The following is a 19,853-nucleotide window of genomic DNA, read 5'->3' on the forward strand; positions in this document are numbered from 1 at the left end:
TTTCTAGTTAAATGTCTGTGAATTTCTTCCTAAATATATTTTACAATCTTTTAAAATTTTCTCTAGTGAACATAGAATTTAAGCTACAGTCTCACTTACATCCCGGCAGAGCCCCGGTAGACGTCCGGGGTGATCCGGGAACGACCGGGGTACGACCGGGAAGAACCGGGGTACATCCGTAACTCTGCCGGCAACGTCCTGAATGATCCGTGATGATCCGGGAACATCCGGCATTCGACCCCGGATGGAATAAAATATTTAATATCATCGGGGGGGGGGGGGGTCCGGGATGATCCGGGTAGGTATAGCTTTACCGGCTTCATCCTTAGCTCTGCCGGGAACGACCGGGGTTATACCGGGAAAGCACCGTAGCTCTGTCGACACAAACCGGGGATGATCCGGGGTATGATATATCCGGTAGAGCTACGGTAGAGCCCCGGTATATGCCGGCAGAGCCCCGGTAACTACAGGCAGAGCCTCGGAGGATAAAGGTAGAGCTACGGTTGATCCCGGTAGAGCCCCGGCAAAGCCCGGATCATTTCAAAAGAATAACGATAAATTGCGATGATTGCACTTGTTTGTATTAAAAGCCTTCCCATTTCCCTTCTATCCAGTATGGCATAAGGATTTTCCAGAAAATCATCATGAATCAACAGATATTATATTAAATAAAAATTATGTATCAATGTTATCATTTTCGGGCGTTTTCAATCCACCGGGGTTCTATCGGGGCTCTGCCTGGATCGTCCTGGGCTCTGCCGGGACTCTGCCTGGATCGACCGGGGCTCTGCCTGGGTCAACCGGGGCTCTTCCGGCGTCATCCGGGAACGACCGGGGAAGCACCGGCATGAACCGTAGCTTCAACTGGGCTCTGCCTGGATGGTCCGGAGCGCATCCTGGGTGGTTAGTAGGGAACTACCGTAGTGCTGCCGGGGTAAGTGTGACCGCAACAATAATTTCATCCCGGATCGTCCCGGATCATCCCGGTAACTTACCGGGATGGTCCTGGGCTCTGCCGGGAGTAAGTGAGACCGAGGCTTTACAGAGTTAAAAATAGCATTCTAAAATGACGAGACGATCAATAACGTCCATGATCCCGAAATACACCGTGCAAGTACAAGCCACAGACACTTGGGGTTTGGAGCTCAAAACGCTTTTAAAATCCAAATAAAATGCATATTTGTCAATCCCAGCACATGTACTGATCATATATATCAAAAAAACTTAATATAAGCCGTTTTGAAAAAATTTCATATTTCAACATCTATAATAAGTGTCTGTGGTACAAGCAAGACCATTCGTGTTGTATATATTTACACTCATGTGTTATATTTATTTAGTATAATGTAACCATGATAATTCTTAGAATTTTACATGGCGGGGATTGTTATATGTTTCGAATGTTTACATGTTTTGTGATGCCCTTGTTAAATTGTCGTTATCGGTGAGTATTTTCTTTCCATTACCCCTACCTGTTATGCCATTGTATGTTCCCTGCGCTTTCCCCCTTTTCCTTACTCCCTTTGTCCCTTTAATTTCCGTGTCGGCACTTTAAGTTCTTATAATTTCACTTTTACATGACCCCGCACCTCCATTGACCAACTACTTTTGTTTTGGTGCTTTCTCGGTGTCCTGCTGGTGTAGCATGCTTGTACTGGCGGTTGCGTTCTGTGAACGTTAACGTCGCCTTGCCTTGTTGAAATAATCTTCTCTTTTTCTTCTTATTTATTTATTTGATTTTTTAATATTTTTTTTTAAGAATTTTTTATTTTATTATTTTTTAATGAACAAGTGTAGTGGATAAGGCAGTGTGGGAAGGTATTACAGTAGTGATACCTTATTTAGCCTCTTATAAGCTGCAGATAACATCATAGGTAACTTTAATATTAGTACCGTTTAAACAGTTTCAGTAGGTAAGCACAATAATTTTGATATTTTTACTGAAACATTACATAGCTGTTGTGACCTGTTTTGCAATTTTAGCTGATAAGAATTGAACCATTACTACTAAAATAATTCCATATTAGCTATATTCATCTACAACCTCTAAACAATCATTTGAACTGCCTATGACGAACTCTTCAGAAAAAAACAACAACAAACAACAACAACATTCAGCAGCCGAGTAAACGACCTTTTAAGTTCATGTAATATAAATATGAAGGGAAGTAATAATGTTAAGACAATAAATTTTATTACTCGTGATAGCTTCCCTTTATCCGATAGATTTTTAATATCACTGAGGCGGAGGAATATTTTAGGTACCCCTCTGTGCAACATGATGCCGATGAGGATGATGATGATGACGACGATGATGTTGTTGTTGATGATGATGATGATGGCGATGATGGTGATGAAGATGATGATAAAGTTAAATCTGAATCCAGTTTGTACTTCAAGGAACTCAACTGAGATTTAGCATAAAAACATAAAATTTTAATTTGTCACATAGATAACATGTGCACTTAAAAATATAAATAAAAAATAACCAAGAAATATACAAGAAATACATTGAAAATCATATGTTTGTGCTATTCTCGGTCCAATTTGAGTGAAAAGTGTTTAAACGCTTTTCAATTTTGGGTCACTTTTCACTAACATAATATTTATTCTGGAAAAAACGGAGGGAGCTAATGATCTGATATTTTGCACATACGTTATTAGTATAGATCTACATCAAATGGAGTAATAATTTTAAAAAATTATTTCCAGTCCCGTCAGGTCAAAAAAACCTCAGTGGAGTCCCTTTAAGAAACTCGTTAATGAGGAATTATAAAAAATATCCGTGAAAAGTGGTTTTATACTTAATTAAATTAAATAAAAGTGTCTTCGCAAGCTTATACTGATTTCATTTTTTTTTTTTTTGTTACGATCAGATGTTAATGTAATAATGAAAATGACAATCTCTGAAGGTTAAGTTTGTGTATGAGTATGCACTAATATATGAGCCAAATACAATGATGATCTTTCATATCGTGATCTTTCATTGCTCCGTAACCGCAGATGTAAACAGCTTCCATACCTCCGTACGTAAATACTTCGACCTTCCTTGGTTGAAATATCTATTGGTAAATAAAAGTGTTGACTTGAATATGAATGGATCTGATGCATACATAGAAAACAAAACAACCATACGCATATAATCTGGCTTAAAGGTTTTCATTGACGTCACTTGAATAATTTATGTTGAAATGCAGTGAGTGGGTGGGGTTTCCGTTAGAGCTAACTGCTATGTTTTGACTTGAAATTAAGACCTTGAATCGTACACATGTATATGTATTTTTGAAAATGTTTAGATTGATGGTTAACCTTTATGGTAAAAATATGTCAAAAGTTCTGTGTATAAAACAAAATTGTGTTTATTTTACAAACAAAAACTAACAAATAACAAACTTGAAGAAGAAGATAATATGTGTTATTTAATGTCAGTTAGATGAAAAGGTCAGTAAGGGTTTTATGAGTTGTGCATGTGTGTTTACGTGAACAGTATATAACAACATTTTTATCATTTGTCCCGTAAGAAAATTGTCATTTTATCTTTATTAACTTTGTCAGTGGATGCAGTAATTTACGAACTGTAAGGTCAGTAATTGCAAATGTTTTCCCTCCCTCATCGATATAATATAATGATATATTGTTGAAGATGATACTGAGTGTAAACATAATGTTCAGCCCGCTTAGGAAAGGTCAGTGTTTTAAAATCCCACCCTGTATTAGCTCAGCGCTTTAAAATCATTACATTTTGCTATTAATGAAGTTAATCGAAAAAGTTGTAACAAAGAATAAAAAGTCACGTGGATCATAGTGTACGTAAACGACATGCGCCATTCTCTGGTAACCTTTTTCTTTCAAACTTGCATTTTTGGGGTTATTTTTTAAATTCATACAATATTTTTAAACTGTCAACAACGTGTATACAGTTTAATACACTTTTATTTCAGTTTCTAACAAGTGAATTCATTTTGTGACGAAAGGCAACTTACAGATAAAAAGTACGACCTTCTCGTATAACAAAAGAAGGACAGAAGAACCGCAAACACAACATGTTCTTTTTACCCTTCCATATGGAAGCACGTAGAGTAAATTCTTCACATTTAGTATTACATTTACGAGTACATATCTTTAATTTCATTCGACGTATTATGTACATTTGTGTACACATTTTCAATATGTACGCACATGTAGCTACAAATCAAAATTGAGGAATACCTACCACGTTAACTTTTATAGAAGCTTATGAAAGACAATGTACTGAAAATTTGATTTCCTTACATCTGAACTGTATTTTAACTTTTTTGTTGTTTTTGTGTGCGAGTCATTCAAAACAACCACATATCTATGGGTAAACCTCAAACCGGACATACCCTAAACAAAAATATGATTTGAATATAAACAACTTTAGATATTATACTGAAAGTTTGTTTACTTAAACGGTCAGAGTCGATAAATAACAATTCGGTCAAGTTCGCACAATACGAATTCATGCGCAGTACTTTTTATCTCCATGTAAACAAATATGGAGTGATTCGGTGCATTAGAAAATTTCATTCTCGTGATGTTTACACGTAACTTCCCCCGACCTTGAACAGATATATTCATGTTATAGGAAGAGATGTCATTGTGAGTATTAGTTAATGAATGGAAAAGTAAAATCGATACTTCCGCGACGTGAGGAGTTGGGGAGAGGTTTCTAAGTTCCATATCGGTCGGCTTTGAAAAGTCAAGCTCACTAGTTAGAATCCCATCAATAACTTTGGAAGAGGGTTTTCTGGTAGGTGCTTCTGCTCTGCCTGAAATAACCGAAATCATTTTAAGTACTACACATCCCTATATTTATATATACGTTAATGCCCCAGAGCGGGTTATGTACAGTACTGGAAGAAAAAGAGGTACCCCTATCTATATAAATAGGGATAAATTTTATGTTTTCACATTTTTAGGATGAATACATTATCTTGATAGATCTAGATCCTTCCTTTAAGACTTTGAAAAAAAATCGAAGAAGTAGAGACTCCTAGGAAAGCAAGAATTTAAAACAAAAAAAAATGTTATTGAGTTTTTTAAAAATGGTATGTGCAGCATAAATCTGAAATACTAAATTTTATACGAACAGTTAAAATCCAGAAACATAGTTTCAAGAGACCTTGTCATATCTCACACAGTATAGGATGTTTCAAACAAGTTAAATCTTCAACGAGCTCTTGAAAATGTTTAATTCGGTCAAATAGAAGACTCTCATATATGGTAACGGTTTATTATTGTGGACTTTGTTGTTGTGACTAATAGTGGTGCAGATCTAGCACACTTTTCCTATAAAGAGTGCGTCAATATCAACTTTTGATTTCGGGAGACTAAGAACAATAAGGTTTCAGTTGTAATTTGACAAGATGTTGATCTACATGTAGATCCTATGTACATGTATGTATATATATATATATATATATATATATATATATATATATATATATATATATATATATATATATATATATATATATATATATATATATATATATATATATATATATATATATATATATAATGAAGATAGACAGGCTTATGTATAGCAATAGATCTCAAGAAATAGAAAAACAATAGTAAACAATGCAAATATTAATCAGAACGTTATTGTTGTTTGTGTTGTTGTTGTTTTTGGGTGTTTTTTTTTTTTTTGGGGGGGGGGGGGTCTGTTTTTTTTTTTTTTTATAAGATCTAGCTAGATCTATTATTATTATTTATTATTATTATTATTATTATTAGATCTTATTATTATAATCAATTCCCGTACATTTCCTTTCGTGGAAAAGCAGTACTAATTTGGAAACAAGGTCAGAGTTTTGTTCCTTGTTACCTCTCACCACTAGTTAAACATGGCCGAAACACTCCTGATAAAATAATCAACATTCCTAATTTAGTTATTGGCCTTCCATAAACATTTAAATATATCTTCTAGATTTTCCACTCTATCTTATGACCTTCAACGATAAACATGTGAATTATCATTCCGAAATAATCCGGGCGGGACTTTCTAGTACATTCACACAGTCGAACTGCGTATTTCTCTTTTGTGTATTTCGCTCAAGGTTACTCAGTTTCGTCGTTTGACGTCATTCATACTGAAGGCTATTTTAAGAACACGGGTCACGAATATTCTCTAAACGTAAACAAATAGAGAAAGCGGATAATGATCAAATGCTCTGCAACTGTCGATAGAATTTATGAATCGAAAACACAGATTTACTGCAAGTCTTAAACATGAACTTTTCTCATTCATGACTTTGAGATCATATGTAAACCCACAAAATATACCCGACTTAAACTATTTAATTCACTTTGCTTAGAGAGTAAGGGTCATAAGTCACATGTTCATGTTGCGCTAGGTCAAGTGTACTAGATTTACATTCTACTTCACCGATATGCAACGCCTCATCTGATTGGATAAAAAAAAACGAACTTAAGGTCACATACTTTGAACGTTTCGTAATATTCTTCAGTGTACAGAAAATATTGGTTAGCGAACGCTCGCGGGAGATTAAACAAACTATTTTATACTATTTATATTAATAACAGGAGAATAATAAATTTGGATAGAAGGTATGTATTATAGATATTTAAATATGTATATAAATTAATGGACTGATGTAGTTTAAAAGCTGTGTCCGTTAACTAATAAGTATATATAATTATTTTATTTTTTTAATAATATTGATGTTACTTTTTATCATGAAACTTTTTTTTAGATCTACTTAATTCTTTGTTTTAAGAAATTAAATATTTTTTAGCTTCTTGAAGGTTTCTGCAATAAGTAAATATTCCCTAAAGTACTGAAAGATTTATTATTATCATTATTATTATTATTATTATTATTATTTTATTATTATTATTATTATTATATAAGCGATCTCATGTATTTTAATAATTGACTGATATTGAGGGTTTTTTTTGTTTTTTTTTCTCTTTGTTTTTCATTTCTTAAATTGTTAAATATTATCTTTATTAAATGAAATAAGAAAAAATCGTAAGTCTTTCATATGGTCATTCGTTTTATTTCACCCACTTTTCGCATTCATAAATAATTGATACAGTTTTATTACTCGCTGATATTGTTCTGTCATAAATCTAGGATAAAAGTTACAACCGAGAGGTGACTTTGTCAATAAAATAATACAAACTAGTCCTGCTATATTATGTCTGAACGAGGCAAGCGCTATCTATGAACAGTAGGTCACCCACTTGTGCGTGAGCGACTAAAATAGACGATTGCGTATTCGAAGGTCAACGAATGACACTACTAACCTACATTCCTACAATATCGTCTGCTTCAATATTTCATCCGCGCTGTACAGTGTACTTTATCGAAGTCTCTTTTTTTCAAGTTAAACTATTGGATAAAATAGCTAAACGTCACTGTATGGAAACATTTCTTCTCGTTTACTTTTTTTCGATATATTTCTACGCTGATACAAGGAGTTAGTTTAAACGTTAAACTATATTCATCATATTTTTGACATTTAAGGATACTAGGTAGCCATTTCTACTTGTATAATCAGTTAAATTCGGATCCATAATTAAACCAGTTTGCTCTAGTTTTTAATACTTTGTAAATTTTAAAAATCATACAATTTTCAAGACAAAAACTTAAATTTTAAAAATCATACAATTTTCAAGACAAAAACTAAGTAATCTGTAAATATATCGGTTAATATTTTGGATATATAAATATTCAAAAATTAATCATGTAGATCATATGAAGATATATAGCTGCAGGTACCAACCGTTTCACGCCGATATGTAATAGAGGGGATTATTGCGCATAGACACGCCTAGATTTTACTTTTATGTATGAATGATATTAGTTGTAAATAAGTTTGATTTAAATTCCTTTTCGTTTTCTATTTCAGAAATTTTCACGAAGATAAGGATATTTACTGAAAGGATTTAAACACGGATATTTTACATGGTTGCATTATATAATGGCACCAACTCATAATTTAAACTCTGCAGTGACGGATTTACATAACCCTGTGTGTGTACAAAGAAATAGTTTAAAAATGCATCAGGAATCATCTGAAAACTTACGGAATTCAAATACTTTACAGAGTGTGCTACTTGGGGAAATCCCTTCAGCATATATGCATCTGACGTCATCTCATCGGACTACTTTTCAAGAGTGTAGGGATTCTGAAAAGGACACAACTATACCTTTAATACATATCGAAAGGGATCACGTGCATTCATTTAGACCTTATACTTGTAGTTCTCCGATGCGTTCTGTGCAAAACTCTTCACCACAATCTCATTTGGTGACAAGATCACCAAAACGCACTCATTCTCCATTGGTGGATAGGCATTCAAATTATAGTAACGGATCTTATTACCACGATCCGTCACAATTCAGTGGTAGTGTATATGAACGATCTTCACCGGCATATGAAGGAAGATCATCGCCATTTCAAGAATCAGGGTCTCCATTCATTGGATCATCTCCACGTTACAGTTCTCCAAATAGATCTTACTCTCCGAGTCAGAACGTAGGATCACCTTACTCAGTACATCAAAACGACGGGTCACCATATTCACCGAGTCTAACAAATAGTCCGTACCAAACACGCCGCGCAGTTAGTCCGTATTCATCAAGCCGACTTGCAAACTCACCATATAATTTTCATGAAAATTCCAACAGCCCGTACTCAGGATCTCAAATAGCATTCGACATTCGTTTACCTATTTCTAATTCTGAAGGATACTCAGTGGGTATTGATGACCAGCCTATTGACTTGTCACGTAAGGCTGAGCCAAAACATAGTTCTACAATAGTTTCGGACGAGAGTGAATTTAATGAAAGTCTTGGAAACGGATCTCTTCTACGTACTTTACTCAGGCCAGGCAAACATATTAACACTGACTACAGCTCAGATAGTGGACGTGATTCTCCCGGATCTGACGTATACAGACCGGATATTCCAGTGACTGGTTCAACCCGAGTTACTCTTGCTAAAAAGATGGTTTATCCAATAACATCACGCGTATCAGACTGGCTCGTGAAAATCGTGCAGTTTTCAAAATCAATTCCAGAATTTCAGTCAATGTCTCAAAACGATAAAATGACACTATTGTTAAATTCTTGGACAAGAATGCTTTTATTACTTATGGCTGAAAATGATTATGAATTCGCTGTCACTCCACTTCATCGGGATGAAAAACAATCAAATGATGTCACGCCGTCTCAAGATGAACCGACCATGAAATCAGTTGAGGGGATTCAGAGTTTCACGCGGAAATGCAGAAACATGGGAATGGATCAGAAAGAATATGCTCTCATGCGAATGGCCGTCCTTTTTAATTCAGGTAGGTTTATACTCTCTCCTTCTACATTGTATAATACAGTTTGTATTTATGTTTTATTTTGTTTTTGAGGGGATTGTTTAGTTGTAATAAACTTAAAGTCATTCAACTAACCGAAAGAAAAAAAATGTCAATAACCTTAGCGCTATGAAACAGCGTGACCCCCAATAGTTCATTGACATTGTCGAAACTGAGGCTTCGGTATACAGTGCATACTTCTGTGGAAAATGATAGATTATTTTACTTAATCACAAAAATTAATAGTAAAGTCTGATGTTGGCTTCATATAATTATTATATACAGTGAATATAAACATTAAGGGTTAAAGATATTGGGAATGTTATGTAGAAGAAAACAAAACAAACAAAAAAACCCATAAAAACAAAGAAATGAAATAATCTTTCTGTAGGAAAATGTAGATTTATATTCTTACTTAAAGTTAATCTAAATCATGAATGATTTGTCATTATATTACTAGCAAACGGTTATTTTAATGCAGTCAGGGTTAAGGCGGTCATTGTCCGAAACTGACCAATACACCAAGGTCATATGGTCACTACTGGTCAATCGACGTAGTAATTAACATGGTCAATCATTCCAGTAATAATTTCTTTGTACTTGCTTCACTGACCACTGTCTGAACTTCGGCCAAGGTCAGGTCATGTAAGACTTGTAACTAACAACCTATGACCGCAAACTGACCAAGTGTCCTGAACGAAGGACAAAGCCCTCAGCCTCACCCTTAAATGACCACTACACTTGCTGACCACTTCATCTTAACGTTGATTAGTGCTATCAGATGTGCCTGAAAATAGCCAAACTTGAAAACATCAGTTGAAAGTCATAACTTTCATCTGACATAATAAGTGAAAACAATTATTATTATTATTATGTCTTAAATATTGACCTTCTTGTACATACCTTCTCCGTGGCAGGAAAAAAAACTTGGGATAGGGGTGTTAATTTCTGCCTTTCCTTTGTATTTATTTGTTTCTTTATTTGTATTTTCAGGGAATGTTGGATTAGATAATACCGAACTTGTGGAAAAACTCAACTCTGCCGTGCAACAGTTATTACAACAGCATGTGACCACCACGCGCCCAGATGACGTCATGCATTATTCACGCATCCTTATGCTCCTGCCAACTTTATATGGAATAAATTGCCGCATGGTTGAGAATCTGTTTTGCAAAAGAATAAACACTGACATGCAAGTTTTACTGAAAGAAATGTTGCAAAATTTGTAGTGAGACTTTCATTCAGACGCGTCGTCGCACTTCCGGTTTTCTCTGTCAGATACATTGGTACATAATTAAAACATTCCTAAAATAGACTTGTGATTTATGTTATGCTAAACAGGAAATGATAACTATTAAAAGCATTACGAGTTTGTATGGTATTTCATCGTCTTCTAAGACATGCTGCCATTTAAACAAAGAGGAAAAATGACTGCGTTACGGAATGTTATGGATAATTATTCGTCTGCTAACAAATCGATGTTGACCTAGTTTTAAGTGGGACAGGTTAAAACTCGCCGCTTTTCTCATTTGTTTTTGAATGTTTCATATATAGTTTAATGGAAATTTTTTAAATATATCTATATCCTTGAGCATTATCAAGGTTAAAGTAAAATCGGTCAATAAACACATACACTGTGTAACTTACTGTAAACAAAGGTATTGCTACATTTTGGTTATGAAACATTTATATACTTAAACAATCATTACCAATACAGACGATGTTTGTCGATGTATATAAAATTTATCAATTAGCTATAGTTTCTTCTAGAAAAATTCGAGAGCAGGATAAAAGCATACATAATTTGATAAATAATACTGTTGCATTTGTTTAGGATGAAAAAGTATGTTTTGTAATTTTCAGTATGAACATTTAACAAATATCTACTAAAGTACATCTTTTTATGTCTGTAGAGCAAATTCTTTAAATTATTGCCTACATTTTTTTTCCATGAAAGTAAATAAGAACATGCTCAGATAAGAGGTTAAAATGTCATTCTTGAAATGCTATACATGAAGATTTATGTTATTGAAGCAGTGTATTTTGGTATGAGACCATATTAGACTGTACATAATTGGATATTTGACCTTTTACATATATTCAACTGTATCATTCACTATGCACGGGGGTTACACCTGATAAGTTTTACAGTTGATTTTATTTTTCTTAAAATGTTAAAACAGATGTCTGGTGAATATAATTTGCTCATCTCTTGCCATTTGAGCCGTGCCATGACAAAACCAACATAATGGGTTTGCGACCAGCATGGATCCAGACCAGCCTGCGCATCCGCGCAGTCTGATCAGGATCCATGCTGTTCGCTATCAGTTTCTCTACTTGCTATAGGGTTTGTAAGCGAACAGCATGGATCCTGATCAGACTGCGCGGATGTGCAGGCTGGTCTGGATCCATGCTGGTCGCAAACCCATTATGTTGGTTTTGTCGTGACGCGGCTCATTTATGTTACAAGTGGTAAAAATCTGCCAAATAAGGATCTGTGAATTGTAAGAAAATGAACTGACAGAGAATTTAAACTGATATCATCTCATGTACAATTATAAGTCTACTCTACATTGTTTTTATTTTTTACATTTGATACAATGTGCAGCCACAACTCATGACCCATTTAAGAATGACTGTATTATAGTTTTATTTATTTATTTATGTCTTTGACCACAAATTTGATTCGATGAAAAATAAAAAAAAGTATATGAAATTTATTATGTGTCTTTCTATCATTTTAAACCCCACTTCCAATAGCCATTGTCATCGTCCGTTTGTAAACATTTTCGTCAATGTTCGTTTTTCTTATACGTGCAGATAATCCGAAAATTATGCATTGCAGAGTTATGCCACTTTTTTCCCTCGTTTCTCAAAAAAATGTCAAAGGTGTTCATTCGAACATTTAAATCAAATTTGGAGTGAATTTAAAAAAAAAAACATATAGGCCTAAAGATCATGTTCGTTCCTCAGTTATGCCACATTTCAACTTAGAAGTTCATAGTTAACCCGTTATGAAGGTTTATTTTCTAGACATTTTACTTAAAACTTGGAAAACTTGTTTACTATTAAAATTGGAATGCTTATAAAAAGGGATGACAACGCATATGGTCGGTAAGGTGGCATTCTTAGATAAGGCTTGCCAAACAAAACTGTCGACCTATTCAGGAACATGCCCTAAAAAGCCAACCTGTACTGAAACTAACAAGCTGACATATTCTAGTGATAAATCTAAAATGTTGGCATTTTCTGTTACTGAAACTTAAAAGCTTTCCTTGATTGGTGCTGTATTAACTTGGCAATTGCTTACCTGTTGTAATTCTAAAACTAAACAAATGTTCGACTTTCCTTGTACTGGAACTAAAATGAGAACCAGTTGTGGTGCAAAACAAGGTTTAACCAATTGTTTAATTACCGAAATAAACATCCCCAATTGATGCCAAAACAATACATTCGTTTCTCATTGTACAAAAAAACTCTGACATCAAAAGTCACGTGATAGATCTACTATTTCCGGGATGATTTTGTATAATTGACGAGGTGTTCCGAAAGAGAGACAATATTTGTGTTCACTGTTTATTATCGTTTTTTAATTATAATGAACAGATGTTGCCTTTACAGAGAATTTTATATATCAGATTTTCTCATAACATCCCACGCGTTGTAAGCCATAACATTATAAAAGTACATTTCTGTGTAATTATGATTGACTCTGGAAGCACTTGTGTGAGTATGTATATATGAGCCGCGTCACGACAAAACTTACGTAGTGGGTTTGCGACCACCATGGATCCAGACCAGCCTGCGCATCCGCTCAGTCTGACTGTTCGCTATCGGTTTCTCTACTTGTTATAGAGTTGATAAGCGAACATCATGGATCCTGATCAGACTGCGCGGGTGCGCAGGCTGGTCTGGATCCATGCTGGTCGCAAACCCACTATGTTGGTTTTGTCGTGACGCGGCTCATATAATGGTAGATCCGAGTGTTATTGGGGGTTGGGAAGGGGGAGACTCCATGAACGCCCTAGGGCTTTGGAAACTTTCATTTTATTAGATTTATAGAGAAGCAATAATGATCTTGAATATTCTATTTGACATTTTGTGGAAAAAAAATTTACTGTATGCCCTGGACACCATTAAAATCGACATTGGATGCTGACTAAGTATATATTTAGGAACAACAGGTTGGAAAACCTTAATAAACTTGGAAACAAATTAGACTACGTGGGACAGGAAATCTTTGCATATTAAGATGGACTCAATAATCTTTCAAAAGAACGTGGTGTATAATTGTCCCGTGTCAGGAAGTCATCAACACGTCAACGAAGGCTCATATAAAGTAATGATGAATCAAATATTCAGAATACATGCATTTGAGTTTTTAACTGCATGCTTCCAATAGAGATCCTTTTCCGGAGTATAACGGAAATGCCCGGAAAGTTACGAATAACAGTTTATATTGAAATCAATTAACATTTATGACCGGAGTATTTGTGTCTCACAACTTATTACTGATACCTGTATTTACATCCACCAACGATATGTTATGTACATTTTAAGTTGGGCCTGAATGTATATTTGTACGAACACTTTCACATCATACATTTCAAGTTATGAAATTTCTTTTCATGGAAGACCATCAAAAAGCAAAATTGTCAAGTTTAAATGAATCTATGTTTTTATTGTAAACGTTTATGCAGATCATGTCTGCGCATGCGTAAATTTTCCTGTATACTAAACCTAACGGTATATTCATTTAAGCCAATTAACTGAAAAAAAACTTATTTTTCGTTGGTTTTTAAATGCATATAAACAAGCAGATATACACGTTCACCCTCTGACGCAATTACATCGCTTTATACTGTACTGACACACTCTCTTGATTCATGGCGAAACCTGTTACACAAGGTAGTAGGTCACTAGAACAGCTGTCAGTCAAACGAGAATGATCACGTGACATCATGCATGCACTCTTGAATACGAATTATTGTTTATGACTTATTGTTTTAAAACTTCAACTAATTGCACTGTTTGTAATTCGCGTCATTCATTGCTGTAAATATACAAACCTTGATATGGAGAAAAGAATCGTTACGTAAAAAATAAATATTTTATTAAGGTCATAGTCTGTTGATTTTCAACGCTATTCAATGTCACTTCTAAGTACAAAATCACGGAGGACAGTCGTTAGAGACTGAAACTCGTGCTCTTTCAACCAACCTAAATTCGAGCCGTCATGTGCGTGAGATATGCTTCAGAATAGCGTAAGAATTAATAAAACAAAAACAACATCATGTAATAGAAAGAAAACTTTTAATACGATTTTCATTTATTTGTCAAAAGAAGCATCAAGCCAATTAGTTTGAGCTGTAAGTTGGCATTACCCATATCATTCCCTATATCATTCCCTATAGCATTCCCTATATCATTCCCTTTTGCATTCCCTAAAGGTTTCCCTTTGGCATTCCCTATATCATTCCCTATAGAACAATACAGAAACTAGTGAATGAGGTCAAGTAGGTTAGTAACAGTGAAATATAACTGACAAGGAAATAAGTTACTTCCATTTAGTCTACATTTTGTATGTTAAAATGATCACGAATATCTGATAATTCTCATTCAATGTCACATAAGCCCTACGCTTTCTCTCATCTAAGTAAAAATCAGTATATTATAACATCTGTGAGGTATTTATTGTCAAGGCCATGTGTCAAATGTTCAGCTTTACTGGTGAATGAAAGCTACGTGTACCAATATGAGAATAAAGCATGGGCACTATGTAGAACATGAGACCGGAGAACATCCTGACTCATGAAGTCCGAGGTAATTGTCTAAATATATACGGTCAGATATCGTGGCCACGACTTAGTAACTCGTTCCCACGACTTCTTTATCTCGTGCCCACGACATAGTATCTCGTGGCCACGACATAATATCTCGTGCCCACGACTTAATTATCTCGTGGCCACGACATAGTATCTCGTGGCCATGACATGGTATCTCGTTCCCATGACTTAATTATCTCGTGTCAACGACTAAGTAACTAGTATCTCGTGCTTACGAGATAAATAAAACACACACGTGTCTCCTTTGTGCCACCATAGATATATAATATATTGATGCCAGGATATGTAAAATACATGTATGACGTTATCTGTTTCTTATTTTAGAATTTTACATGCATTAATATATTGAGACATATACTGATTGTACTTTATGGACATTGTATTAATTCAAAATTCTTATAACAGTATTGCTACCCTTTTTTAAACTCATAGCAACGGGATAATTTAAGGCCATGTATTCAACATATTGATCCCTTTTCTTTTATATATCAACTAACGTACCAATGCACATTTTTCTATAAAATACACTAAATCAATACGACCTGACCCGCTAAAGAAATCTTTTAGCTCGCACTTTTATCGGTCGAAAACCTACTATATGTGTTTACTTGTTTCCAAGTTCAGTATTGGAAAAAATGAAGCCGAGTTGCACTGGAGGATTTAACAAGCCGCCGCTTGCCTTTCCAGAGAACGAATTACGTAAGAGTCTGCCGACATTTTTGAAACATTTAGTGTCATTCACCGGTTATAAATCGATCGATGTGTGACCTCGTCTTATTTAATACCGTTCGATACTTTGGTTGAGTGAATGCCAGTTTTATACGTAAAAAGAAGCGGGATGAAGAATAAAAAAGCGTTACATGTTGTGTTATGGGCACATCTTGACATGCAAATTTGAACTATATAAGCCATGCCATGACATAACCAACATAATGGGTTTGCGACCAGCATGGATCTAGAATCAGTCTGCGCATCCGCGCAGTCTGATCAGGATCCATGCTGTTCGCTTACTTACCCTATTACAAGTACAGAAACTGATAGCGAACAGCATGGATCCTGATCAGACTGTGCGGATGCGCAGGCTGGTCTCGCAAACGCACTATGTTGGTTTTGTCGTGACACGGCTCACATTAAAATCAACCCATTTTGATTGTTCGCGAGTTCTTTGTTGGTTCATCGACAAAATTAACTATACGTATATCTTCCCAGGAGTGTTTGAAAAATATAGTAGAAAAATTAAAATAACATAAATTATAAGGTGTAATTTTGCACCTTAGAACTGATAGAGAACCAAATCCAATGTCACATTAGCCCTGCGCTTTCTCTCATTTAAGAAAAAAATCAGTATACATTGTATTATTACATTAGTCCTTTATTTTATATAGCTAAATCAGCATAAATTAGTTCTTTATGATATTGAGCTAAGTTAACATATATAACTGTACATCAGTTCTTCATTATATCGTGATAAGTCAGCATAATACCGATTATATGAGATAATTTGCCAGTTTGAACTATCCGAACCTTCTTTCTCAGTCTATTCAATCATTTATGTTCTTTAAACTAAGATATGTTGAAAATAACTAGTTTCACTATGATTAAATTCCAGGCTTATCTTTCATTAATTTTTTTTTCATTCCAAATATTTTAATAATAAACTTCATTGTGTCAAACAATATTTCAAATACTGTCATAATTTAACTGCATGGTACAAATATATAGGAGGAGAAGACCTTTATAAGAAGATAGTTGTTATTTTGGAGGTAGATAATGATTCTTTATATAAAGACTATTCTGGTACTTTTACATGCCGATATGATAGCAACGATTCATGTGACTTCAGGTTTGCACTTGTCTTCCTACACACCATTAGAAATGTGTTTTGTCAATGAGAGACACCAGTCTTTGTCGTGTCTCCTTTCCATTTAAATCATTTCGTTTATATGACCTGATATAGTTCTCACGAATGAAGTCATTCAAACTGAACAACATACTTGTTGTTGCCATATAATTGTTGAGACGTGAACAACTCAAGCTCTTGCATCAGCTATGTTTTGTGATATATTTAACTTAACTAGAGCAAAAACAACACGATTTATTCGCAAAAAGACAAAAGTGACTATACTTTGATCTAGAATATACATATGTGTAGAATATACATAAGTTTGAACTCGTTTCACTGATAAGAAATAACGAAAAGACGAAATAACGAAAAGAACAAAATGATACCATAATGAATCGACTGAATGTCTTGCACAAGTTTGAATATAGTTGGTTTGTGAAAAATATTAACCATTGTTGGCTTCTGTGTTATTAGCCTACCTGTATCGTGTGACCGGACCCTATATTGTGACTGATGGAAGCTCAATATTAATTTTGTAATTTGATACTGAAATACTTAAAACTTCAAACAGTCAATGCAGAGCAAATTACCAGCACAATTTCAGCAGTATAACTTTTAATGTTTTAAAATAAGGCTTGTGACATTTGGAAAAACGTTCTTTGCATTGCAGTTGTCTCCATAAAGGTTGAAGGAGACATGCCTATCATTTCGTCCGACAGAGGGTTCGCGTTTGTGTATAAGTCGGCATAATAAGGTTCCATGCCTTGAAAACAATTATCATGCATTGGGAATTTGTACTTCAGAATGAAAACTTGAATTGCGGGGTAAAGAAAATAAAAGAAAGCCAAAGGAATAACCCTTGTCTGTCAGCTACACCACAGCTTGCTACACCCCCGCCCCACGCCCCACCCAGCAAGCTATTCATCTCCAGTTTTTTATTGTATTGTAATCTGAATATGTGTACATAATAACAAACTGGATAATCGAGACTATTTTTGTTCATAGTAAATAACCCTAGCAGTCTATTTTCAGATTTTTCGATGACCCAGTCATACGCAATGTCACAATTTATGTAAGCATATAAATTATATATAGCACACATTCATGTATATTATTAAGATAAATATGGAAACATTTATTTACACAAACGAGGTTTGGTCAAGTTTCATTTTAAAGCAGCATGCTTCCAGAATTATGCAAGTTTTCATGATCTTTTTAAAAATAATTATATTAAATAGTAAAATATTGTGTAGTAACTAACAGGAAGCAATTGACTTATAAGCCATGTAGTTTATCAAAAAATAGGTAAAATATATACAAAAATAGCCTTTGCTGTGTTGCTGTGTCAGTCACCCTGTATAAACATGATGATAAATACTGTTTTATATGTCATTAATCGCCTGGCGACCACAACTTAAAAATAATACAAGTTTGGCAAAAGAATTAAAACGACTCTTTATTAATTTTTAAAGACATGTCTTTTTCAAGTATGATATTCGCTGTTTTTTGTTTGTTTTTTTTTTATTTGTTTTTTTTTTATCTAAAGTAAAAGAATTGTTTTTGTGCATATACATGTTTTCATTACTGTCTTGTTTATGCATACCTACGAACTTCTAGATCATTATCCTATGAAATTGTAAACAAACAACAACAGTAAGAGAAAAACATGTTCATGGTCAACACTACATCATTAAGTTAAAAGCTAGAAACTTTTGTTATTGTTGCTGTTGTTGTTTGTTGTTGTCATGTTACATAAACAGTCAAGAGGTCAAAAGTGATCACATGCTATTTTCATGAATGATTTCCTAAACATTCTATTTTAGCCATAATGGTCAAATGTATATAATTATGATGAACAGAAATGAAATTGAAATTTTGTTCTTTAAAGATCACATCGATATCAAATCATAAATGTTTCAACTGTCTTCATCTAGTTTTGAAAATGTACGCTAAACGTGTGTGTTTACATCTACTCACAGAAAAATTAACAAAAATCGATTCATGAGTTGGTTGAAAACATCATAATATCTTGCAAATGCCACATGTTTTCATTACCATCTGCCCTAAACACAGTGTACTTTTAAATGTACTTAAACTGCAAGTGAAAGCACACAGGTTCGCGTATTGCGTTATTCATTTTTTTCTGCAAATAAAATTCGCATTGTTTAAGGTAACAGATTTTGATAATATTGTATTGAAATTGTTTACCTCGTGTCTTATCCATTGGACAAGTATATATGTTTATATTGTTTATTTGCTATAAACATTGTATAATGTTTCAGGCAATAAAATTTGAAATTGGTATTGCGTTATTATATATGTCCAAGCAGAGACAGAGATAGCATGTTATCTATGCCTCTGGTCCAAGCGAGTTTTTACGCACGTGTAAAATTGCCGCAAAGGAACGGTCAGCTGTGCACTACATACTTTTAGGATAACCTTAAAAAATTGCTATGTAGACGAATATCTTTTTAGATCTGCCAAATTGTTAAAATTAAAGGGGATGCATTACGGTACGGAAATTTCATTACGTCGTACTAGTAGTACTCGTTTAGTGACGTTCTTGAAATTTCCTGAAATAATAAAAACAATCAAATTGAAGGGTAGACCCCCCAATGTCGTTTACAATTGACTAGTTTTTGTTATCGTATTCTAGCTGGTACAATTTTTGATAAATTGTATTATACACTTGTTCTTTTGCATATATGTCTAATATAACAATAGAATAGTTTTAATATAAATAAAACCCATTGAGTACTCTTAATCATCAATAATATTTAACTAGGTCAGTGGGACATGCA

At 34.2% G+C, this 19,853-nt stretch overlaps 1 protein-coding gene across 1 annotated transcript; it reads left to right on the forward strand.

Annotated features, from left to right (window-relative positions):
• Positions 1-6,418: 6,418 nt before the first annotated feature.
• Positions 6,419-12,083, forward strand: LOC132718910 (uncharacterized). The gene is made up of 3 exons (XM_060702609.1): positions 6,419-6,594; positions 7,902-9,348; positions 10,357-12,083. Exons 2-3 carry the CDS (start codon positions 7,974-7,976, stop codon positions 10,590-10,592), a joined length of 1,611 nt encoding a protein of 536 aa, XP_060558592.1. The 5' UTR covers positions 6,419-6,594; positions 7,902-7,973; the 3' UTR covers positions 10,593-12,083.
• Positions 12,084-19,853: the final 7,770 nt, after the last annotated feature.

This window comes from Ruditapes philippinarum, unplaced genomic scaffold (genome assembly GCF_026571515.1).
Source record: "Ruditapes philippinarum isolate M1 unplaced genomic scaffold, ASM2657151v2 ctg3369_1_1_1_1, whole genome shotgun sequence".
Lineage (NCBI taxonomy): Eukaryota > Metazoa > Mollusca > Bivalvia > Venerida > Veneridae > Ruditapes > Ruditapes philippinarum.

Bases quoted from the DNA above. Each gene is read 5' to 3' on its own strand.
- LOC132718910 (XM_060702609.1), top strand. From the start codon at position 7,974: ATGGCACCAACTCATAATTTAAACTCTGCAGTGACGGATTTACATAAC. The intron at 9,349-10,356 runs GTAGGTTTATAC...TTGTATTTTCAG, and splicing joins GGCCGTCCTTTTTAATTCAG to GGAATGTTGGATTAGATAAT.